The following is a 26,413-nucleotide window of genomic DNA, read 5'->3' as shown; positions in this document are numbered from 1 at the left end:
GGACCAGAATCAGGCCAGTGGTAATTAAAGGTTCCTCCTAATACGTTGTGACCTTCATTGTGTGTGTCTGTGTATGAGTCTGTGTGTGTGTGTGCATAATTCTATACTACATTTGACCCCATCCTACTTTAGAAGAATTGGAATATTTTGCACAATGTTGCATGCTGGATTCTAAACATTTGTGATAATTTATCTGAGATTCAATCTGATGTCAAACAAGTTGTTTTAAAGATGGCTGGCAAGTATTGCAGGTAATTTGTGGAAGGTAGAGTTGGATTGTTTTGCTTTAGGGAAAGAAAATAGATTTTGAAGCATTTAATATCCCAAGATAAATGTAGGGGAAGTGAACATATCTATTTTACTTTGTCAGTCTGTACAGGGGAACAGCAGTGCATTGATTGAGAGAACATAGGCTAAGATTCTGCAGCATTCTTAAAATGTGTGGGAGGAATAAAAATCAATAGCTTTGTTATCTTAGAATCTATGACATTGTGAGGAGTAGTAGAAATCCACAGGGTATATGTACGTACTTCTATACAAAGGGACAGATTATCTTACTAGAGAAACGTACATTTTTAAATGTGGTTGCAGGGGCTTTTTTTAAATCCACTTAAAAATAACTGATCTGTAATTGGCTATTTTTGAGATTCAGAACATATCTCAAAATTGGAAGTGTGCCAATCTTAACATTTCTACTGTGGTTATAAGAAATAGTAAATATTGTATGAGAACAATTTCAAACGATAAAAATTAATTTTAATCATGAAGTTGAGAATTTTAAACAACATTTTGAGGATTGAATACTAAATCATAGAAAGTTGAAAGAGAACATAACTAATGTGATATTGGTATCTGTTGTTATCTAAAGGAAGCAGAGGGACAGAACGGACAGTTGTAATGGACAAGTCAAAGGGAGAACCTGTCATTAGTGTAAAAACCACAACCAGGTCTAAAGAGCGGGTAAGTATCATGTCTGGGTCCAGTTTCTCTGTGAGGGGCATGTAAAAACACTTTGGGTTTACATTATGAAAATTATTAATCTTATGATTTAAGAGTGCCCTAAGGCACCTTTACATTTTATATTTTGGAGAGGTAAGCGAGTAAGCTTGTGTTTGTTGGTTTTGTGTATAATGTGTTTAAATGCTGCAGCAATGGTGGGTTGATAGGTGAAACAGATCTTTCACTATATACATCTTTAAAAAAATCCAAATCTTTCAGAGGGAAAGGGGAGAAAATAGAGATGAGAAAGGCTTTCAGTGAAGGCCGGGGGGAAGGTGATGAGGTAGCACAATTGTCTTAGAATAGTCCTTGGTTAGAAAAATTTAAACCAGCGGTTGTCCTGAAGTGCTACAACATCATGAGGATTCCTTCTCAACTATAGATTTTCATATTCTTGATGCAGTATTCCAGCTCCACTTAACAATCCATTTTATGAATCATCCAGCAAGATAGATCATCCCAGTACATCCTTTTCTTTAACTGAAATTATATGTACGTACACAAAATTAAGATCTAAAACGTGTTTTCAAAATATCTGCCCCCATTTTGCTGATACTTCATCAGACCACACCTCCTTCTGTGAAGTAAATTGACACAGGAAATACAGCTCACCATTGCAGGGGAAAGGCACAGACTTGCCAAGTTAAAAGGTAAGTTTTACTCATTGGTTAATTTAATAGCAGTTTAAATTTTTTTTGGTTAATTTAATAAAGCCCTATTAAATTAACCAGAAAGTAAACTAGAACTCCTTTCAAAGTTGTCTTCCATACTATCAGATGGTGTGCTGCATTTCCTGTGATCTTGTGTTCATAGGTGTTTAATATAGTAGTGTGCTGTTTGATTTTTTTTTTTCCATGAAGGCAGCTATGACCTTTTTTTAAAAACAAAACAACTTTACACATTGTATCTAGAATGGTTATTAAATTACCCAGGGTAGCTGTACTTTTTCTTAGCTAATTCTCATATAAATTGAAGAGCTTCAAATTTTCAGAGAATGTCAGGAGTAACAGGATTTGTGGAAGTTGATCTTGCCTCATTAGAAAGGCCATTTGCATAAAGCAGTGTTAGGTTTCTCCTTCTTAAGACTTTTTTTGTCCAGTCACAATGACTGGTAGAAAAGTGAAAATTTCATTTGACTAGTAATTAAATTTAACTGCACCTCTCATATTGAATCATAGTAATTATTTTACCTAGACATATCCTGTGTAACTAGGTGACTGCTGTCTTAGAAACTAATTTTCTGTTGAATTACAGAAGTACTTTGTCCTAGAAATGTTACTGGAGGAAGAGATTGATTGCACATGAGTTTCCTGACATTTCTGAATTTGTTACTGTTTTTGTTTTTTCTTTTTGAATTTTGAAAGCCTGATTTTCTTTACGTAGATGAATAAAAGGCATTACCTGAAACTTATTTACCTGATTAGTGGACTGGATTGCCTGTAGGCAGCTGCATGTACTCAGTTAAATTCCTTTAGATTTATATTTTATTTATCCTCTCACCTTTAAACCTCTTATTCAGGAATTATGATACTTCATATAAGTTAAATGGGACACATGATCTTAGTAGGATTCAAATATGGATATTTTCACTAATATTTGCTATAATTGCACTTTTGAGATTAATTCTTGAAAAAAACTTTGGTAAACAGAGCTCTAAAAGTCAGGATCGAAAGTCAGAAAGCAAAGAAAAGAGAGACATTTTATCGTTTGATAAAATCAAAGAACAGCGTGAACGGGAACGACAAAGGCAGCGAGAGCGAGAAATCAGAGAAACTGAAAGGCGTAGGTGAGTATAAAGCCAAAATAAATTGATTTGACTCCCCCTCGTGCGGAGTAAGTTATTGTTTTTTTCCTCTCTATTATTTGGAGAGAGACTTTAGTTTCATTTCAGGTTCGACCCTTAAATACATTCATCATGTTTTTCATACCAGCAGACCAGATCACCAACTTTTAAAGGCTCTTTGTTCCAGCCAGTACCCAAACAACAGTCCCTCCTACAACATAGCAAACAAGGGGGAATCTAGTAAGGGGGAGTTTACTATCTCTCAGGGCAACCTATTCTGCTTAATATCAGCTTTTTACTCTTCAAATTTTCATCTGACAGAAGAAAGGAGAGTAGGATAAGTAAATTGTGACAGAGAAGCTCCATGAAGAAGTTGAAACTTGGTCTGTGTAACTTCAAGTGATAAAATTGTCCCTCAACAAGCATTTATTAACTGCTGATTATGTGCCAGACACTGTGCTAAGCTCTAGGAATGCAAAAAAAGGCAAATACAGTCCCTGTCTTTGAACTTACTGTTTAACATTCCTAATTTTGACAGTATCTAATCACTGATCCTGAAGTTATTCTCAAGGAAAAATTGGCAATTTGAATAGTCATAGTTTCATTGTACTACAGGAAGGAGACAGATCAATGTCTGTCATGCTGTAACAAGTCTTTAATATTAAAAAATTTCCAAGCTTCATTAGAGCTAGGAGTGGGGCAAAAGTTCTTATAGCTTTTGATTGTCACACCACCTTAGGGTCTAGGCTTTCCTACCTTATGTCAGGTTATATTTTTAAATCATCATTTAGTGTAACAAAGGACTTCAGCATACCTAACATTTAGGCATACTTTAAGCTGATAACAGGTTGTCTTTTTAAAAAACACATCTTGAAAGTTTTTTTAGTAACTGTATAGAAGTTACTTTTTTCTATTCACCTTGGCCTATTCCCCTTGGCATTACATGGTAGAAAAACTTGGAGGGGGAGACCTAGGTTCATATCCCAGCTCTAATTACAGGTGTATAACCATGAGCAAGTAATTTTACCTTCTCAGCCTTGGTTTCCTCATGGGTAAAGTGGGCATGATACTTAATTATACATTGTGTGACATAATAATTGTCACAGAATTTGTATGAGGAAGAGATTGTGTAATACTATGCATGCTATATGATTATTGTCATTTTTGGTGATATTCATTAGACTTAAAGGACTCTGTAAAAGATGACCCCTCATAGAAAAATTCATGTATTTCGAAGTGAACATTTCCACTCTGTGTACTGATTTTGCCTATCAGTATAATGATTTCATTACATTTATGTCTTATAAAACGCTTTATACAGTCTCGTGATTATACTGACTTTCTTAACAGCCTAGGAAAATGAGGCTTATGTGACACATGGGACCTTTTCTGACTAAATCCATTGTGTATTCTACCACCACAATCTTCTTTTTCCTCTTCCAAAAACATCATCTATTTTGACTTAGAAATTAATTTTTTGGTGCTTTAGTGAATATTTTTTTCCCTTAATTCTCTCTTTAGTTCATTCTGCAACTTTTTTTCTGTTAAATTTTTTTCGACCAAAATTATGTATGGATCGCCATTGGGCAAATGAGTATGACGATATTGCTGCCTTCTGACTGGTTGCATAGGACAAGCAGTCAGTGTTAAAAAAAACATTTTTACATCTTTAGATTTTAAAGAAAGTGTTTACTTTGCATGTTAATTAGCAGTTGAGTAGTGAGGTTATCCCTTATTGAAAGAATTGTTCTTTCTAAAATTGTGAGCTTAATGAGGAGACTTCCCACTCAGGAATGTCTGTGTTTAACCAGAGAACGAGAGCAGCGGGAGCGAGAGCAGCGTATTGATGCCTTCCGAGAACGAAAAGAGAAAGCCAGGCTGCAGCGGGAACGTGTGCGACTTGAGTGTCAGAGGCAGCGTCTTGAACGAGAGCGAATGGAGAGGGAGAGACTAGAAAGGGAGAGAATTCGTGTAGAGCAAGAGAGGAGAAAAGAACAGGAACGAATCCATAGGGAGAGAGAGGAGCTTCGGCGCCAGCAGGAGCAATTACGTTATGAACAGGAGCGAAGGCCTGCTCTGAGAAGACCTTATGATGTAGATTCAAGGTAAAGGCAGCTGCTTTTGTGAAAGGATAATTAATCATGCCCCATATTCTTGCTTGTGCATCATTCAGGTGCTAAGGATACAAAGATGACTATGACATAGGCCCTGCTCTCAAGGAGTTTACAATTCGGAAGAAAAACATAAACACAAATAACTGATGGGGGGGTGGGATGAGGCCAGCCAATTTTGACCTCACGTTGGCTGTCAGGCTGGGCTTCATGGAGCCTGTAACATTTCAGTTGGACCTTGAAGGAGATTGGGTACCTCAGCATACTGTAAGAGTCCATTTGAAAGGTGGGAGAAGTTGTTAATTGTTTTTATTTCTCTTTTAGCATGTATAATTGAAAGTCGGTTGAAGATATATAGTAATAGAACTCTATTGGTTGTCATCTTGAGACATTGTTTGGAATACATCAGTAACCCATAGAAATTTATAATTTTTTTATGCCACGAAAATTGAGTGATTATTCCTTTTGGATTGAGCTCCCTCTAAGTGTTCTTGGTGGTTGATACTTTCTGGATACTTTCTGAAGGGTCTTGACTGATCCTTTTAAACACTCTTAGAATTGAGAAGTACCTTAGGAGACCTCAGTCCCTACTTGAAGAATAATTCCATTGCTTATATTAGGAAGCTTCTCCAGTTCCATTACTTGTTAAGGTGTTTGTCTTGAAAAAACCCCTAAATATCAATTATGCCTAAATTGCTTTGGTAGCCTCAGTCCAGTACATCCTTTGTACAGCTGAAGAAGGGATGAGTAAAAGGTATTAAAGAAACTTGTCCATGGATTTAAAAGTAAGTTTATTGTTCTTCAATGTATCATTGCCACTAAATTGGTAATTATCACCCTATTAGCTGCAAGTCTAATTTTCCTGTAAAATTTAGCAAAAGATAATTGGATAGTATCCTAATGTGTATTTCCTGCTTTAATTCCCTTGGCTTTTATAGAAAACTTGGGAGGAGGCTCAGTTTAGGGTAGGTAGACAGTCAAGGTAAAAAGTCATACTTTATCATTCCAGGAGAATCAAATATTTCATTTCACTCTTGTTTGAACACATGCAGGGATCAGGGTATTAACTGTCTTTATACAATTAGCTCACAGCAGTCTTTTTCTTGAGATTGTCAAATTAGAATGCCAGTATGCCTCTTGGCAGTTTGAGGGATTTTAATTTATCAGATCAAAATGATAATGATTGAATGTGCACAGATTAGCCCTGCAGGACATTTTAAATGAAACTTGGTCTAGAGAGAATGCTTTTTCTTCTGTTTTCTTTTATTCTTTTTTACAAATTAAATACTTTTTTGGGGGGGAACACAGACGAGATGATTCATATTGGCCAGAAGGAAAACGAGCTGCTCTTGATGACAGATACCGATCTGAGTTTAGCCGACAAGATCGTTTTCATGATTTTGACCACAGGGACCGAAGCCGATACCAGGACCATTCAGTGGACAGGTTAGCTCTTCTTGTTCTCTTCGTATTCAGATATGTAGGCTCATGCATTTAGGTATTTCCTTTTCTGAATAGGACATAAATGCAGCTGTGATATCGTTCTTTGTAATTGTGCTTTACTTTTGGAACATGTTTAACCAAGAACTTTTGACCTGCTGAATCTATGATCCCTCCTTAGATACAGTGAACAAATTTGGATGGCATGTAGAAGTTTCTGAGAAAACTCACAAAACCATAATTTCAAAGCTAGAAGGAAGAACCCCTCTCATTTTGCAAAAGGTTGTTCTTTCCTTGAGCACAGGCAGTTAATTACTACCAGAATCTAGGTCTCTTGATTCATAGTCCAGCACTCTTTATACAAACCAAGTTGTTGGCCTGACATTTTGGTGTTTCCTTTTAGGTCCATTAGTCCATTAAAAAATAAATAAATTAGTCTCAATTTTTAGAAAATATTAGGTGTACTAAAATTTATGTTTGAGTCACCCACATTTACCCACACCATTTCATTCTTCCATAACTACTCCATGGTTTTTAGACTTCCACATTTTAATTTAAATCGAGTATTTCTCTTCCACTGATACACCCAGAGTTCGTTCACAGCTCTAGCAAAGAGAATAAAGTACAAGGGGCAGAATAGATTTCATTTCCCATTAGGATCTAGATTTTGGAAGACTGGCCATATGAGTCAGTCCTTGTTTTAAATAGGGAGTGTGCCTGCTTTGTAGAATTAGTTCCAAATTTTTCATGTTGTGAATCCTATGGCTGTACTTTGAGCTGCCTTTCTTTTGGCCATTTCAGTGCTCTTTAGCTCTTCCACCAGAGGAGAGAAAGGAAAAGAGATGAAAGGTGAATTACAAGTTAGTTAATTTCATTATTATTTTTAGCTCTGGGAAAATATTTGGTATCAGAGTTGGACTTGTTAGTTAACATTCAGAAGTTTTGGCGCTTCTGTGGATTTTGCATTCATCTGAGCTATTTTTGTTCTCTCTGACCAACCTCATAAATGATCAAAATTCTGTCTCGGTGTGAAGTTTCTTGTCAGAGATTTGAGTAGGTGAGAGGTGCTTGTGGAAGATTTTTGCAAAGGTATCTGAGCATTATAGTCACTTCATTTTTCTCCCTGGAAAATTGGTTAGAAATGAAATCTGTGCCTTCTGGAAATAGCATTAGATTTCACTTGAGAAATTTGATTTAGACTTCATGAGAATGATAGAAAGAACTACCCATTGGTATTTTAATAATTGTTTTTGTTTCCCAGGAGGGAAGGTTCAAGGTCAGTGATGGGAGAAAGAGATGGGCAGGTGAGTTAAATCTTGAGATCTCCTTCTAACACATTCACTCTTCTTGGTAGTTTAAGTAACTTTTAGACTTGAGCTCCTCCTGGCAGAATGAGTGACAGGGTGGGTATGGCAGCAGAGCCCTTGACTTGAAATCACAAGATTTGGGTTCAAAGCCAGACTGGCATTCAGTAGCTCTGTGACCTTGTCTAGGCTTCTTCATTCTTTTGGCAATTAAATATGGAATAGGAATAAAACCTGTACCATATACCTCATTGAATGGGGTAGGGTGGGGGAGGGGGACAGGATGGGAAAGAATACTTGGTAAATTATAAAAAGTGCAAGTTATTTTTCTTTTTTTCTTAACTATAGAGAACCAAAATAACTGATGAGAATCTGATTTAAAAAAAAAAAAACAACCACTAAGTTCTTGTGTACAAATGCCTGCCACTTAGACATTCTAGATATGGGGTTAGGGAGCAGGTACTAAAAAAAGTATGGCACAATATCTGTCTTGAAGGTGTTCAATATTTTGAAGAAAGGGTGTATTTGTGAGAAAGTTAACAGTAATATAGTATATTAAGGACCAGGTGAATATTTTATTAGAAGGTTTTATAGGATCATAGATTTTGAACTGAAAGTGGGTTTTAGCAGTCAATGAGTCCAGCCCCTTGTTTTATAAACGAAAGAACTGAGCCCCAGAGAGCTTAAGTAATATACCCAGGGTCACAACAGCTAGTAAGTGTCAGGTGGGATTTGAACCCAGATTTTATTGATTCCCAAGCCCAGTGCTCTATTGCAGTGGTGTCAAACCAAAATAGAAATGAGAACCACTAATCTGTAGATAAGGATCCCTGGGGGCTGTGTGTTGACTAAGTTTAAAAATGTAGTGTGAGCTATCTGTGTCTTACTGTAATTTTATTCGTTTTGTTAAATATTTCCTAGTTGCATTTTAATCTGGTTCAGGCTGCGGTTGAGAGTGCTGCAGGCCTGTGGGCTGCGTGTTTGACACCTCTGTTCTACTGCACTGACTCTCAGCAAGTGGTCCCTGTGAGTTCCCTCACGTACCAAACAGTCTGAACAGTGCAGGGTGAGAGGTGGGTGAGTGGAGTAAGTCCCCCAGAGCATGGTCCCTGGAGATCCAAGTGATGTAGCATGTGTAGCAGTAGAGTATGGAGTGCAAGAAGATGGCCAGAGTGGGCTGGCTTGATAGATTAGGCCATGTTTGATTCCTTTAATAAGTTAGTCAATATCAAATTAAAAGATTTCGGAAGCATATGAGATTTGGTTCATTTCTTTGGTTTGCCTTGAATATTTTCCAGAGCCATGAGTCATAATCATGATATTAATAGTTTTCATTTCCACAACTATCTTTGTTACCAGAATGTTTTTCTTTCAAGGAATTGGTGGTAGTCTAATAGCAATGGCTGTTCTAACCAAAATACTTTATATTGATCACAAGGTGTGTCAAGGTCCAAATATATGTTTTGTCCCTTTTGATTTGTTAATATTTTTCCATTGAAAGGTGGAACAGTGCTACCTCATCAGTTTGAGTATTATGTTTTTTATACATGAATATCGTTTTATTATAGGTCATAGTTTTTGGTTCTCTAAAGCCATAATTATTAAATAGCTTTATTCAGCGGAACAGAAATACAAAGTTTTACTGGTTAGTTGAGAAGGAAGGAAACAAGTATTTTTTTAAGTGCCTACTATGTATTAGGCACCACGCTGAGTACTTTACAAATGATATCTCGTTTGACCCTAATGACAGTCCTGGGAGATTCATGCTAGTATTATCTCCATTTTACAGATGAGGAAATTGAGGTTGAGATATTAAGTGGTTTGCCCAGAGTCACCAAGCTAGTTAAGTATTTGAGGTCAGATTTGAATCCAGCCCCAGGATCACTACATCACTTAGCTGAAAGGTCAGAAGGTATGTTTTAGGAATAGGGTGACATCCTTGTGCCTATGGGCTGGAGTTTTCAAGCAAGAGGTGGGGGTTGGAGGCAGTGCTAAGGAACATCTTAATTTTCTCTCAGTTAAATACAGGTGTCATTTGTGAAAGAAAAGAAGTTGGGAGACCTGTGACATAGTAAGATGCTAAAGCTGGGTCCTCATTAGTATGAATAGCAAATCCAGTGAAGTGGTTTTGTTATTTGAACATGGCATATTTCCACAAGATTGGAACCAATTGCCATATTTTACATAATTTTAATTTTGAATAGTACAAATTTGAATACACATGACCACTTGACAGGATTCATTCACGCTCTTTGGGATCTAGCTGTGTAAAAAAAAAATGTGTTCAAGCTGATGTCTGAAGTGGAATAGTAATGAAATGAGTTTTCAAGCTAAATCTTACATTTTAAATGTCAGTAACAGGTCTGTTGAGTGAAGCGTAACTTTGAAGTAACTAACACTACCACAAAAAGGTGGCAAGGCAGTGTTTTTCTTCTGGAAAAGGCCTGAACTTAGATTAAGCTTCAGATCCTAGCTCCAATACTTACTGGGTGGTATGACCTTGGGCAAGTTTGTTCACCATTTTGACTAGCAGTCTCATCATCTTGTACATAGGATTGTCATGAGGAAAGATAGCTTTGCAAAGTTAAAAGCATGGCATAAATGTGAATTAGAAGGATTGGTGTTTTGTTCTGCATCAGTGTTACTTAGCAATCTAATGAACAAGAGAGCATTATTGTGTTACTTCTCTACCTTTCAGCACTATGCAGATGATCGCCATGGAGGACCAGAGCGTCATGGACGGGACTCACGAGATGGGTGGGGCAGCTATGGTTCTGACAAGAGAATGAGTGAAGGAAGGGGGCTGCCTCCTCCACCACCCAGGTTAGTAATGTTAAGGAGAAAAGTTACATGCCTCAGATTTTTTTAGACTTCATACTATTAGCGGGATAGTAGCCATCCTAGTTCTCTTAACAATTCAGTTCAGTGTCACAATTTTGCCTAGAAAACTGTTACTCAGCAAGGAGCAGCCAGGCCTACTTGGTTTTGGCTTGGAAATCTGGGAGTTTTACTGAATTCTGGCCTTTTTTTTTTAACTGCTAGATGTATTCAGGGCCATTTACTACAGAGCAACTCCCATTTTCAAAGGAAAGACAAAGGTACCTAGCGTCATGCATTTTGGCATTCCAAACGAGAATCTTCCTGAATATCTTTTAAGTTTATTTTAACTGCTTTTTGATGGAAGAGAGAGAGAGAGAGAGAGAGAGAGAGAGAGAGAGAGTGAGAGAGTGTGTGTGTGTGTGTGTGTGTGTGTGTGTGTGTGTATCTCCCAAGTTTCTTAAATAGAATGTACAAACTGTATTTTTAACCATTTCTTGATGGTGATGAAAATTATATTTCGCATTTCTTTTGCACTTTACGCTTTACAAAATGTTTACTTCACAACAAACCTGTGAAGCAGGCAGTGTAAATATTGTATCTATTTTGCAGATGAGGAAATTGAGTCTTACAGATGTTAAGCAATTTGCCAGGGTCATGGCAGCTGAGATTTGAACCCAGGTCTTTTGATTCCATAATTTAGTTCCCTTTCCAACACTCCTAGGCATCAGGCTTGTTTGTCACACTTCATTAGTATAATCTTAACTGTAAGATCTTTCGACTGGCAACAGAGAAAGTTTTCTTCCCCTCACCCCATTTTTTAACCCCATTATAATAGAAAGAACTTCATATTTGGAATCTGGACTCAGATCCTGCTTCAGTTTAGTAATTATGTGATCTTGGGCAAGTCAATTAAGCATTTGTTTTATTAAGTACAGAGAGTTCTCCCTTTATATAAGTGGACTATTCTATAGACCTCTATATAATGCAATTTTTACCTAATGCCCACCTCACTTAGCCTATATAACAAAGATATACACAAAATAATACCTTTATACAGGTCATAAAATGTACTAGAATGCAGACATATTAAATACTGTATCATGATAAACAGAATTATGAAATGAAGGGTAAAATTTATAATTATGCGCAGTACTATACAGTAAAGTTAACATAGGTGTACAGTATGTTGCTCCTTCCTCACCCAGTGCTTCTAGCCTTTATTGCTGGTGGTTGGCTGTGGAACTTTTTTTGTGAAGTTATCAAGAGGTGTTTGGACAGTGGCTTGATGAAGTGCTTCTGCCACCTGTTGTGAACTTTTTTGGTTCAACTCAGGGTTCCAATGCTTCCCTTTCTTCGGTAGTCTTTGTGGATAGCAGCTCAGTCAGATTCTCATTCCACATGAGACTCAACTCATCCATATCATTCTCATTCACTTCTGGTTTCAATTCTTGTGTTAATTTTACTATTTTGTTGTTGAATTCCTTGAATATTTTATCTTTGTCAAATCCATGAAAATTGGATATGAACTGAGGGCACGCTTTTTTCTCAACTCCCTTCATACATGTTTCTGTTACGTTCCCCGCCAATCAACTTTCTCTTTAATTCCTCTTGGGAAGTGGAAGCCCTGGAGGTGGTTCCCTTCCCTCCCACCCTTATGTGACTCCTCCCTGCACCTTTTCCTCAGTAGAATTCTTCATACAAAGTCTTAATTTTGCATGGTGTGAATTTACACAAAGCAAGAACTGTCTGTAATTGCCTACTGTGTATCAGGCACTATATTAAGTGCTGAGGATTCAAAGAAAGGCAAAAAATAGTCCAAGCCCTCAAGGAGCTCACAGTCTAATGGGAGAGGCAAATGTGAAAATAACTATGAGATATATACATATTAGATGAAGACAGAAAGAGTTTTATATCTCTCCTCCCTTTTGCCCCTGACACTATCCCTTTGAAAAAAGGTGGTCTACAATCTGTGTCTACCATTCCTCTCTCTCTCTCTCTTCTTAACTCTCTGCAGTCTGGCTTCCAACCTCATCATTCAGCTGAAACTATTCTCTCCAAAGTTATCAATGAGTTCTTAATCTCCAAAACTAATGGCCTTTCCTCAGTTTTCAATGTTCTTGACTTCTTTGCAGTTTTTGACACTGTCATCCTCTTTGACATCCATTCTCCCCTATATTTTTATGACACTATTCTCTCGTGGATCTTCTACTACCTGTCTGATCTCTCCTTCTCAGTGTCCCTTTCTATATCTTCATCTAGTTCTTACCTGCATATGGTGGGTCTCCCTCAAGGCTCTGTCTTGGGCTGCCTTCTCCCTCCATTGATTTTACTCAGCTCCCATGGATTCAATTATCTTTATGCAAATGATTCTCAGATTATTCAGCCATTCATCCCTAACCTTTCTCCGCTGACCACCAGTCCTACATCTCCAACTGCTTCTTAAACATCTCAAATTGGATGTCTCCTAGACATCGTAAAATGAACTCATCTTCTCTTCTGCCTCCTCCCGCTCCCTAACTTTACTATTACTGTCAAGGGTACCACCATCCTAGTCACCTAAGCTCACCAACCCTTCATCGCCTGTCTTAGCTTCCCAGTCTTCTTACACTTCAGTCCATATGACCACCTTGCTGCCCTTGCACAAGACACCCCATCTGCATAGTCATTGCCTGACTGAGCATTTTCAGTGGTTGTCCCACATACCTGGAACTCTCCCTTCTCATTTCCTAGTCCTTAATTTTAGTACCTTTTCTCTATTATGTCTATCCTATGTATGTATGTATATATGTATGTATAGTTTGTACAGGTATTTGTGTGTTGTGTTCCCTTCCCTCCCCCCACCCCCCATTGGACTTTGAGCTCCATGAGAGCAGGGACTGTTTTCCACTTTTCTTTGTATTTTTAGCCTTTAACAGAGTTCCTGGCACATAGTAGACTAATAAATAAATGCTTCTTGACTTGCTTTGGCTTGACCCCGAAAAGAGAAGTAATTAAATCCTTACATTCCATATCTATAAAATGATGGCATTGGACTGAACTATCTCTGAAGTCCCTTCTGGCTTGAAATACTTTTATTCATTTTTGGAATTTGGGTCCCGATAACAGTTTTTGTGTGTAGGTTTTAATTATTAAGTGTCAGAGTCTATGGGAGCTGAACATCAGTCTGTTATTGGAGATAAGTTGGTATAAATTCTCCTGTCCATTCTGATTTAATCAGTTTTGCCTGAAAAATCATCAGAAAACTTAAAGATGAGGATTTGCCCACAAGAATATTAAAAAATATTGATATTTTATTATGACTGTAGGCTGAGCATTTCTGATATAATTACATGTAGTTGCACGATTCTCTGTGGCGTCATCATAGTCTAGCTGAAAAAATGTAGCCAATTAAGCTGTCGCGTGTGGCTATGCTGATATTATACATGCATAGTTATAAAAAATTAAGTTATCTTTCACATGTTGGTGTGTTTGCCCTAAGGCCAGTGAGATCAGCATGGGCTCTGTAAACTGAGTGCCAGTTTAGGATTTTAGTTTTAGGATACACAGTTTGCCTATCTAATTTTGACATTACAGTTTGGAAAGTAGCCTCAGAGCAACTGTTGGTCTTTATTAGCTGAGAAGTAGAAAAGAGAACAGTATTCTCTTTATCTAGTCCTCCTCTAATAAAGGAAAGAAACTGAGGCCCTGAGAGATGAAATGTCTGAGTGACAGAGCATCTGAAACTTTGGCCATCAAACTTTTTACAGCCCTAGCTCAGTTTCAGTTAGAGGAATTGTCTGTTATTAAATACCATAAGGAGTAGTTAGTTACATAATGGCTAAAAATATCATCTAAGTAATTTTACTTTATCATCTATTCATTTATTTATTTATTTATTGGTGAAGGGGTGGCCGTGAGTGGGGAGAACATACCCAAAGGATAGAGGATCATCAGGATCGTTCTTGGCAGGGCAGCGTGGATGGAGGAATGATGGGCCGAGATCATGAGAGGTGGCAAGGTATGGGGCCAATTCACTATAAAACTCGTCAGTTTGGAGATTCCCTAATGTGATCCAGGTCCCTTTTTTCTTTCTCTCTCATGTACACCATATAACTCTTGGGAGTCTCAAAATAAAATTATCTTTTAAGTCACATTGAAGTATTTGAAAACTTTTTTCTTGTTTTCTAGGTGGTGAGAGAGGCATGTCTGGTCATTCAGGACCAGGCCATATGGTGAATCGGGGAGGAATGTCGGGGTAAGAAGTTTTGTCCGACGATAGTAGATTTGTTCCTGCTTCTTCACTTGTTCTCCCTTTTAAACACACAATCTCTCTTTTGCATGTTAGTTCAACTTGCTTGGTTGAATGTTTTGAAAACAAATCAGATATTTCCAACTTATGCAAATAACCTTCAATTTCCTGGAATTCAGTGTGTGTTTGTAGTGCTTTTCTCATCTGGTGCATCTGATCAACAGGGGAAAAAAATCAAGAGAGATGTAAATGCTACAGAATCGTACTGAACAATGTTGCAATGAAAACTTTTAAAAAAACACTTCAAGGAAAACAGTTTGAATTTGTTCCTAGGCGTGGCGGCTTTGCGCAAGGTGGAAACTCCCAGGGCCACATGATGCAGGGTGGTGCAGTACAAGGCAGAGGATTTGGAGCACAGGACAGAGCCAACCGAGGCAGTCACCCTCACTTCACCCGCCGATACTAAGTAGTAACTTCTTGTTTTGTTGTTAGGTGGCGGCAGTATTGAGTTGTTTTAGCCAGGGTTCCCTTGGACTTGTGGGTCTTTTTTTTTTTTGAACTCTGCCACCATATTGAAGCTCAATACGATGTGAACTCATTTGGGTTTTTTTGTAATAAATGTGTTTTTGTTCATACCATTTCTTTAAAGAGTTTCTGTTAATGAAGCATTCCATTTTCCATTAATAAAAGTTTACAGTTACTGCTGCTCTTTGTTTCTCTAGAGTTTGACAAAGCTTTATTACACAATTGATGTCCAAAAATGCTGTCTTGCCCTATCATTTACTTGTTAGGAGCTGAAACTACATGTTGTCTTGAATGTTTTACACGATCTTCTCCTTTTGCTCCTACTCTTCACTGCTGAGCGCTCAGTTTAACCTTATGAATGGGGAAACCAAGACCCATAGGGGAAAGGTTGCCAGTGACATCACGAAGCAAGTCAGTGGTAGTGGGTGGCCCTGGAGTCCAGATCTTCTGAAACCCAGGCAATTCCCCTTTCCCTGTATATTCTGAAACTTCAAAAGCTCTTGTTAGGAAGATGTGTGGTAATATAGCTATGTCTGACTATTAAAGTTTCTTGTGATCTGGCTCCAGTCTACTGTTCCAGCCTCATTAATATATTACTCCTTTTCCCTGCACTCTATCTAGTTTTACCTTGATTTCAGTAATGCTTTGCTTCCTGTCTCTTTCAGCTGGCTGTCCTCATACATCAGATGGTGTATTTTCCCCAACTCACATACCTGTGCCTCATAGAATCTCCAAAACAGCTCAAACACTACTTTGTGCATGCAGCCTTTCCCTAGCCCACCCTTCCACCCCAGTGGTTAGTGTTCACCCATTTTCACTAACCTCCCCCGAATTTATTCTGTATGTTCCTAAGTAGTCTATGTCTTCCCCAGTAGTACAAGCTATTTGACTAGAGCTGCTTGATTTTTATCCATGCATCCTCATCACTTTGCACAGTGCCTGTCACATAGTAGGTGCCTAATCACTGCTTGGTGATTGGATCTTGGGATCACAGAAATTAGAGCCGAAAAGTGTCTTAGAAATCATGTAATCTTTAAAAGGTTTGCAATGTCTCCAGGGCCTGGTACTTTGGCTTCTTTTGTGTCTTTGTTAAACAGCTGCTCCTACAACAGAATTCTGGTAAGCATGATGAGGTTTTGTATTTATTCAGCTCTCCCCATTAGAAATCTAAAACTTTAAAAATTAGCTTTGGGATAAGAAGTAAATGAGCACAATTTTAAGTATGTGGTTAGACACCCCAGGGACTATGTAGCGAACAGTTTCAAGTGATGAAAACCATAGGATAGTTAAAGGTCATTTACTGAGACAACTATTTGTGTTTCAGTATTTCAGAGATGGTTGGGATTTTATTGGCATCGATACGTCCTCTTATGAAATAGCTACAAATGTCTGCATCTCTTACATCTTTTTCATTACTAAGATCAAAGAATAACCCTTGGCCTCAACCTTCCCATCCCATGATTCCTCAGACCATTTCTCAGATGACAATCCATTCCCAAGTCCTTAAGTGAAGCCTTTCCAGTTTGGTGTCGTGTGTTTCACTGACGTAGCCTTACCCTGGACAAAGGCTTGCCCTGGAATCTCAGTGTTGGAAGGGGCTTGAGAGGCCATGCAGGGCAACCCGTTTACCTGAACAGAAATCCCCAATAACAGATTGGTGGTCATCCAGCTTTCGCTTGAAGGACTGTACTGAGGTCTAAAGTGGTGTTATGGTGAGGTGGAAACAGCGCGTAAGTCTAAGTTGTTGAGTTTCAAATTAGGTACCTTAGACCCAGGACAGCTCTTGTCATTACACAAGAAAACAAGGCAAGGGAAGTTGTGGTTTGTATGGCAAGTTCCAAGATCAAACTCCAGTCCCTTGCTTGCAAACCTAGGACTTTTGATAACTTTCTGCCTTCTTCATAGGCTCACAGTATTAAATTCACTTGGTGCAATCTTCCGATTTTAAGGGTAAAGAAAGAGTCTAGAGAGTTCAGGTTGCTTGCCACAAGTCACACAGCTAGAATCTGGACAGCTGGCATTCACACCTGTGAATTGGAGTAATACTTTTTGTCCATAGTATGTGAAGAGAGGGGCTAATACCAAATGCCTAGAAAAATCATTTTGAGGGGGAAGGTGGAAGGATGGGTCTGTTCTTCAGTGACAAAATACCTATCACTGCAAATCAGTAATTTCTAATCTTAGAAAGTCGTCATGAGGCACCCAAGGGCTACACAACAACAACTAAGCTTACTACCTAGAGATCATAATATACGGTTGGATGGGGCAGCCTATAGCTTTGGCCATCAGGACAGATATCTGGAATAGAGACTGCCAGTGAACAACGAACTGGACCCGAAATGTAATAGGAGAGTAGGCTGGATTCCGTTTGGGAAATAGTGCAGTGCTTTTAATAACTCCAAGTTTCTCCCAGAACAGAAGTTCATCTTTTTTAAATTACTAATTCTGCAGAGCTGCTTTGTATCCCCACTTGGTTCCTGGCGTGTAGTAGGTACCTAATAAATGCTTGTTAACTTGATGGCTACAAAACATAGAAATCTTGAAAGTTTCAGGTCATTCGAAAGACAAGGGAGAGATGCATCCTTAGTATGAGTGGGCTGCAAGCTGTTTATCAAGGAAACATTGGGCCGAATACCATGAAATATATTAGCCAATGTATGACTAGGAAGAGGGGTGGGCAACCTCAAGGTATCACCAAAGCACAGCCATGGCCTCGTGATCCATCACTACCCACAAAATGCGAAGGGCTGCCTCTTAAGAAAGACTGTTCCTAATCCTTTAAGTTAGCGGCGCTCTCCTACCCCGTGACGTTCATTTGTATTTAATTTGCATGTATTTATGCAGAGGTTGTCTTCCCCCGGCAGAATGGAAAGCCCTTGAGATCAAAGATCCTGTCGGTTTTTTACATTTGTGTCCCTAGCACCCAGCGCACGGATTTTTGTTTTGTTTTTTTGGTATGTACCTATGATTTCATTGTTGAGAACTCCCAACAAAAATAACTCTGCCAGTGCCGATTGGCAACTACTGTAGGACAGTCTCAGAGGGTTTCCCAAGCCACTGGGAAGTTAAATGGCTTGTCCAGGGTCACACAGCTAGTCTGCCAGAGACAAGATGTGAACTCCAAGTCTGCTGTCCACTAAACCAGGCTGGAATATAGTAGATGCTTAGTAAATGATTATTTAATAGAATAAACTAGATATAGACTAGAGGAAAGCTCTTGGCACCAATGGGAGGATCACCTGTGGAAGATTTATGGAAAGTTATGGATGAGTTACATTGCACCATCAGAGAGAGTAACTACATTGATTAGCACATGGATCTATCACTGTGTCAGTTTATTCATGGCTTGATTTAAACTACTGGAAACTTTTCTTATTGGCCATCCCTAACCATTCATCTCTGTGGTGTCATGGGAAGGAGTGCTAAAATTGGGATTCAGAGATCATTGATCTGGATATTACCTCAGAAGCATCCAGGCCAACCTCATTTTGCAGATGAGGAAACTGAGGCTCAGCAGCGTCTTGTCCCAAGGTTACACGGGTAGGTACTAAGTCTTAAAGGCAGGATTTGAAACCAGGGTCTCTAACTAGACCCAGTGCCCTAACTACTGACCCAGGGAAGGCACTACCACAGTGCCTGCCACCAGAAGACCAGGGTTCAAACTCAGCGCTGACACTAACTATAATCTTGGATGAGTCAGTATCTCTGTCCCTCTGAAAAATAGAGCTCATTGTACTTGCGCTCCCTATCTCACAGGGTTTTGAGGAAAAGTGTTTGCTAAACCTGAAAATCCCATAGGAATAGGGATTTTTCCAGAGTTAGGTCCAAGGTGTCATCTACCATGGATGTCATAACGTCTTGAACTGAGTGCTTCATACCCTTCTCCCATACTTCTCTGTAGCTGATGCATACTTTTGATGGGTTTTAGAACTGATGTATTCCTAGTTTTTTCCCTGGGCCAAATTGCTTCCAGGCAGTTGAGAGTTAAAAGTGTCCCAAATAGTACCCTGGAAACCTGGCTCTCCCTTCCATTATCCCTACAAGTCTGACAGTGTCCCTGCTTGAGCTCCCCGAACAATTGTCATTCCTCACAAAGTGCTCTGGTCTTCCTTCTGGCATGTTTCATCTAAAAGTGAATCTGAAAATCCACTCCCCAGGTAGCAGGTGAAATCAAAAACATTAAAAGCAGGTTGGTGGATACACCACAAAGCTTTTGCGGGTTGGAATTGAGGTGGGTAGCAATTCTCTGAGCTTTCCTGCTTGAATGGGGGCTCTGAGTCATTTTTGGAGAGAGCTCTGCTCTGAGCCCCATGTCATGGAGGAAAGCCTGCAGGCATTGCTGACTAAATTCAACATCCCTCACTCTACGGTTGCTGCGTATTTGGAAATAATTCCTTCTTGTCTCCAAGGGGAGACTTGGATTCTCACTGGGAGCTTTGGTTAACTAAAAAGCTAAAACTGCAAGACCAGTAACACTCACTGACTACATGACCGACTTGGATTTGGCCTGCTGTTCCCAACCTTTGGAAGGCTGTCATATTGTTCAAATCAATGCAGTCTGACAAACATTTGTTAAACATTTACTATGTGCTGGGTATTGTGCTAGGCACAGTGGAGATACGAAGACAAAAATAAAGCAGTCCCACCCTCAGGCTCCTCAAGAAGCTTATATTCTATTGGGAGAAGTCACAAGCACTCAAACAAGTAAATACAAAATAAATGCTAAGTAAATTTTTTAGGTTGGTGGGAGTTCTAACAACTGAGGGAATCAAGGAAGGCCCAGTGTAAGGGGTAGCACTTAGTAAGTTGAGACTTGAAAGGATCTAAGGGTTCCAAGTGGTAGAAGTAAGGAAGAAGGACAGCATTCCAGACATGGGGAGATAGTCTGGGCAAAGGTGCAGAGGTGGGAAATGTAATATCATGAACAAGGAACATCAGGTAAGTCACTGTGATTTCTTGTCGCCTTTCATCACCAGATCTTTAATTATTCAACTCCCCTCAGGTAGGATGGAGGGAATCATGAGAGACAGCATAGTCCTGGATTTGAGGCCCACCTATACCACATCCTATGTAAGCTTGGGTATGTGATTTTACTGCTAGGAGCCTAAGTTTACTCCTCTTCAAAATGGGGATAACAATACCCTTCTCAGCCTCACAAAATGATTGTCAGAAAACTGATCTGAATCTTGGGACTAAGAGGAGAAAAAAACCTTAGAGATCATTTACCACCTGTCATTTCACAGGTGAGGCCACTGAGGCTGAGAGAAGTAAGTGAAAACACTTGCCTGAAGTCACAAAGATAGTAAGGAGCAGAACCAGGATTCGAATACAGGCCCTGTGATTCCAGATGCAATGCTCTTCCCACTACATGACTCAGTCTTGGTAAACTATACTCTCGAAGTTTTTTAAAATAATATTTTATTTTTTCCCCCAATTACAGGTAAAAACAATTTCTTAACATTTTTTTGAAAATTTGAGTTTCAAATTTTCTCCCACCCTTACGTCCCCCCTCCCTGAGACGGTAAGCAATTTACCATTGGCTACACATGTTCAATCATGCAAAACTTACCATATTAGTCATGAAAGAAGACAGATCCAAAGGGGGGAAAAATAAAGTGAAACAGGGTATACCTTGATCTGCAATCAAACCATCAGTTCATTCTCTGGAGGTGGACAGCATTTTCCATCATGAGTCCTTTGGAATTGTCTTGGATCACTGTATTGCTGAGAATAGCTAAGTCATTCACAGTCCATCACACTGCTGTTACTGTGTACCATGTTCTGGTCCTGCTCACTTCGCTTTGCATCAGTTCATGTAAGTCTTTCCAGGTTTTTCAGAAATCCGCCTATTCATCGTTTCCTATAGCACAGTATATACTCTTTAAGCTTTTAAATAGAGCTGTGCTCTCGTCTACTTGGTAATTCTCCTGATTGTGGATGGGAACCCATCCATCCTGTGTCACTCTTGTCCACATCCATAAGCTCACAAAAATGGGTGAGGCCAGTGTGCTGAAGGATGCCCTTCCTCGATTTCTCCCTATCGTGCTTTTTCTGGGCGCTGTCTCCTGCTCCCATTCTTTGACGTTCTCCGCTGGTGATAGGTTGCAGGTGAGATGTCGCACCTGCCATTGCCTTCTCTGTGGGAGTCCTCTTCAGTTCTTTGGAGACTGCTGTGTCTCATGTCCGGCAGCTGTATACCACCATTAGAATGTTTGTATTAAAGGGATGGGCCTTCTTTCTTGGTGAAGCTGTGGGTCATTAAAGGAGCTTGGTGATCTCCTCAGTTAGGGTATATGTCATCATCGTCAACAACAGCAAGCATTTATTAAATATTTACTTTGTGCTGAGCACTGAGGATACTGAGGTTAAAATACATTCCCTGCTTTCAGGGAGACTGTGTACATCTATATGAGCTATGTATAGGGCAAATGTATAGGGCAGCAAGGTGGCACAGTGGATAGAGTGTTAGGCTTGGAGTCAGGAAGACTCATCTTGACCTTAGACATTACTATCTGTGTGACCCTGGGCAAGTCACTTAATCCTGTTTGCCTCAGTTTCCTCATCTGTAAAATAAGCCGGAAAAGGAATGGCAAACCACTCCAGTATCTCTGCCAAGAAAACCCCAAATGGGGTCACAAAGAATCAGACATGACTGAAAACAACTAAACAACAACTGGGTGAATAGGAGGTAAACTCAGAGTTTAAGGCAGTCACCAGTGGAGGAGACCAGAGGCTTGTAGAAGGTGGGATCTAAGGAGAGTCTTGAAGGAAGCTAGTGAAGCCAGAAGGTGGAGATGAGGAGAGAGAGAATTTCAGGAATGGGAGACAGCCAGTGAAAATGCCTATAGTCAGGAGATGGAGTGTCTTATTCAAGGAACAGCAAGCAGACCGGTGTTTGCTGGATCATACAGTATATGGATTACAGTGTAAGAAGACTGGAAAGGTAGGAAGGGACCAGATTATGCAGGGCTTTAAAAGTCAAACAGAGGATTTTATATTTGATTCTGGAATTAATAGGGAGCTGCTGGAGTTTGCTGAGTAGGAGGTGACATGATTAAGCTTGGGCTTTAGGAAGGTCACTTTCACAGCTGAATGGAGGTTGGACTAGGGTAGGGAGAGGCCAGAGACAGGGAGACCAACCAGTTGGCTATTATACTGAGGTGTTGAGGGCTTACACCAAGCTTGTGGAAGCAAGAATGGAAAGAAGGGTTTGCTAGGTGCTGAGGATACAGACTAAAATGAAACAATTCCTGCATTCAGACAGCTTCTATTCTAAATGGGGAGACGACATGGACTGCATTAAAAGAGGCAAAGCTTCCAGGATTAAGGAGATAATAGTCCCACTGCAGTCAGTCCTTACTAGACTTCATCTAGAGTACTGTGTTCAGTTTTAGGTTCTATGGTTAATGAAGGACATTGATCATTTAGAGTGTGTCCAGGGGAGGGCAGCCAGGATGGGGAAGGGCATTGAGCCTACTAACGTCTTAGAGGCACCATTGAAGGAAATGGATGCGTTTAGCCTAGGAAAGAGAAGACTTGAGGGAGGATACGATAGCTGCCTTCAAATATCTATGAACAAGAGATAGAATTTGAAAAAAGACAAATTGAGGCTTGAAGCCATGAACAAACTTCCTGACAATTGGAGCTCCAAGGCAGCATGGGCTGACTTGAGAGATGGTGAGGTCTTCAGGCAGAGGCTGGACAATCACTTGTAGAATATGTGATGGTGGGGATCCCTTTTGTGTTTAGGTTAGACTAGATGGCTGCTGAGGTCCCTTCTACCTTTCAGATTCTGTAATTCTGTGTACATAAAGAAATAATATACAAAATATAGAGATAATAAATGCCAGGTAAATGTATGAGGAGAAGGCACTAGCAGCTAGGGGATCAGGGACACAGTGAATTGGAGACAGAAAGACCCAAGTTCAAACCCAGCCTCAGATGTTTACTCTGTGACCCTGGGCAAATCATTTAACCTTTCTCAGCCTCAGTTGCAACATATATAAAATGAGGATAATAATGTTTCACCTTCTTATGAGGAGGGTCAAATGAGATAAAGTGTTTCACAAAGCTTAAATTGGTATGTAAATTATTCTTCTGGCCATACTGTAGAACATTGGAAGAGGAGTAGTGTATAACAAGATTGGAAAGGTAAGTTGGTTCCAGATTGTGAAGAGTTTTAAAAATAAAATAGAGGAGCTTATATTTGATCTTAGAAGCAATGCTTATTCCTAAAGGCATTCTAACCTTCCTCCCTCCCCCTGTTTAATTCCGGGTCCAGTTCTGTGCTATACTGCACCATCTGTCCCAAATATACATAATGATGGATAAGCTCTTGTCATAATCTGGGCAATAGACATTCTTCAACCACTTGATCTGACCTGGATGGAAGGTCCAACCTAACTCTTTTGAGTGGTTATCGATCTCCTCCAGGAGGCTCTCCAATATTCCAGGGCTTCACGCAACCAATATGTGATCTGGAAATAGAAGCATGTGGAGGACCTCATTACCACAAGAAATTTCTCTTCATCTTGGACTCTTTTTTGCATATCCTCCCACAGTGGTGAACACCTTTGATGAGCATACATCTCCTTGTTTTACATCCCATCTTATGTTTACGAATAGATGGTCATTGAACAGGGTTATTGTCATTTCCTTCTCCAGCTCATTTTACCTTTGAGGAAACTGAGGCAGACAGGTTAGGTGACTTGCCAAGGTTCACACAGCTAGTAAGTATCTCAGGCCATATTTGAACTCAGGTCTTCTTGACTCCAGGTGGAAGGGGGGGAGGGGCGGGGCTTTATCCACTGCACCACCTAGCCACCCCTAAATAGAACCATTTTCAAGGGCTGGGCTTAGAGTCAAGAAGTTGTTGTTCAGTAATTTTTCAGTCATATCCATTGGCTTGTTTAATTCATTCACATTTAAAGTTATGAGAGTTAGGTTTATATTTTCTTCCATATGTCTTTAATATTGTTTCTCTACCCTCCCCTCTCAAAAAAATTAGAATTTTTGTCTTCCTCTGTAAAGATATTTGTCTCTGGTTATTTTTGCTTAATCTATCTTAAGGCAGGGGCAGCTAGGTGGCACAGTGGATAGAGCACCAGGCCTGGAGTCAGGAAGACCTGAGTTCAGATACATCCTCAGACACTTACTAGCTGTGATAGCCTGGGCAAGTCACTTAATTCTATTTGCCTTAGGTCCCCGTCCGTAAAATGAGCTGGAGAAGGAAATGGCAAACCACTCCAGTGTCTCTGCCAAGAAAACCCCAAATAAGGCCTTAGAGAGTCAGACACAGTGAAAAATGACGCAACAGCAACAAATCAGAGTCTGTGGGTTTCATTACTGGGTCCAATTTTGGATTTTGTCTCCTGTGATAGGCTGTCCCTACTGCTATATTTCCTACACTGTGCTAAGCTCTATGGTGTGTATCTTGGTGCATACACACAGGCAGTTTCCTGTTTCCTTTCCTTTTCAGGTTCAAACTTTTCCTTTGTGACTTTGGGCATGTTATTTTCTAGCTCTGGACCTCAGTTTCTCCAGTTGCAAGCTGAAGGGGTTGGGATAGATGATCTTTAAAATCTCTAACAGCTCTAAGGTCTTTTGATCCTTGAAAGCCAAATTAAAGAGCTCTAAGTTTGGATGGGTTATGTAATAGCGAGCTAGTGAGAACTCTAGAGCATCAGAGAGACCCTTTCAGAAGTAGTAATTTGATGTCCTTCAGCAGGGCAGCCCCTGAAAATCTTTGGTATTGCCTTAGTAATAAAAACAAACCAGACAACAAATTTGGACAAAGTTAGTCTAATGTGCTACAGATTGGGTGGTTGAGTATTTCCTGTTTTCTCCAACCTTGAGATTGATACCTTGAGTGCAACTTATTGGAAAACTGCTTGGAACCTAACAGTTATGATAAATGTTCTAGTACTCTCATTTCATTTATAAAAACACCTTAAAAAGTCATCTTAAAACACTTGCCTTATCTTTTGCAAGAATTTTAGTTGAATTCATGCCCAGGCTGTGTTTTTCTTTGAGGCTTTGTTTGTAGATGTGTTGGAGTTACTCTCTTCTTCTAGGTTTATACCTTGGCTTGTCCATTCTTCCAGCCTACTTACTTCCTGACTTCAGACTTTATGTTAAGGCCAAGTTATGTGCATTTCTGGAAGGAATGTCTGTGCTGGTACTGCTGCTGCTTTCTTGAGGATATTGAATGTTGTGCTGTTCTAGGATCATAGGGACAGCCACGGCTGGGAACCTGCAAGCCTTTAGTGTTCCCAAAGTGGTCTGATCCAAGATAAAGTTTCATCACTGCCTTCTTGGTGTGAGCTTTGCAAGTTCCTTACTTGGGTTTGGGTCTGCACAACATTCCTGAGGGCTTTCTCTGGGTTTGAGTTCCAGTAGACTACTGCTGTAGTCAGCCACTATCAACCAGCTGGAAAGCTCTACTGGTTCAGAGGGATAGAACTATAGGCCCCTCTTTGGTCTGGTGTTCCTGCACTGATTACTTCACTATAGGCATCAAATTGGGCTAGAGGCTAGAACTCAGATCCACTCTCCTAGGGTCAGGACCATACAGCTGCTGCTAGCATTTGAATTAGCCCCTTGTTTGGTACACAGTCTAGGGCCTGTGACTATACCTCAGTCTGGAATACTACTCCTAGACACAGGTCCCTTCCTTATTCAGCCCTGGATCTGTGACTCAGAAATGGTAGTCAGCAAGAGAACCTAAGTTGGCATCTATTCCTGTACTATGCACAAGGATGGACTCCTTTTTGCTGGATTTGGAACCTCTTCTTTCCTTGATTCACAGCCTCTTCCTGAGCCATTCCCAGTATCTGCAGACCTCTCTGTCTGTCTCTCTATGATGACCTGGCCTGAAAAAAGACTGCTTATGACTTTTCTCTTGGATTTACTGATTAGGACTTGATCTGGTGCATTTTCTAGATCTGTTTGGAGGTATTTTGGAAGGGAACTTAGCTGCACTTCTTCTATGATAGGTCCTCAGTGTCAAACCTCATAAAATATATTGATTGTTACCCTATTCCTGTCACTCCTGTTGCAGCCAGACCAAATCATAGACTCCTAGAACCTCTTAGGGCAGCTAGGTGGTACAGTGAGTAGAGCCATGGCCTGAAGTCAGGAAACCACAAAGACCTGTGTTCAAATCCTGTCTCAGATACTTCCTAGCTGTGTGACCCTGGGCAAA

General features: G+C 39.8%; 1 protein-coding gene across 4 annotated transcripts in view; it reads left to right on the top strand.

Annotated features, from left to right (window-relative positions):
* The window catches only part of SAFB2 (scaffold attachment factor B2), a 34,763-nt gene extending 19,372 nt beyond the window's left edge, over positions 1-15,391 (top strand). For 3 of the 4 annotated variants that reach the window (XM_036752669.1, XM_036752676.1, XM_036752695.1), the window contains 9 exons: positions 869-960; positions 2,649-2,785; positions 4,594-4,887; positions 6,202-6,339; positions 7,595-7,637; positions 10,336-10,460; positions 14,342-14,454; positions 14,625-14,691; positions 15,019-15,391. In XM_036752669.1, coding sequence (XP_036608564.1) covers positions 869-960; positions 2,649-2,785; positions 4,594-4,887; positions 6,202-6,339; positions 7,595-7,637; positions 10,336-10,460; positions 14,342-14,454; positions 14,625-14,691; positions 15,019-15,151 — 1,142 coding nt within the window. In that variant the 3' untranslated portion in view covers positions 15,152-15,391. Of the gene's footprint in view, positions 1-868; positions 961-2,648; positions 2,786-4,593; positions 4,888-6,201; positions 6,340-7,594; positions 7,638-10,335; positions 10,461-14,341; positions 14,455-14,624; positions 14,692-15,018 lie in introns of those variants that run through there. The other variant, XM_036752686.1, reaches the window with a different exon arrangement.
* Positions 15,392-26,413: the final 11,022 nt, after the last annotated feature.

This window comes from Trichosurus vulpecula, chromosome 1, assembly GCF_011100635.1.
Source record: "Trichosurus vulpecula isolate mTriVul1 chromosome 1, mTriVul1.pri, whole genome shotgun sequence".
Taxonomy (NCBI): Eukaryota; Metazoa; Chordata; class Mammalia; order Diprotodontia; family Phalangeridae; genus Trichosurus; species Trichosurus vulpecula.
This window is presented reverse-complemented; position numbering and strand designations above follow the sequence as displayed.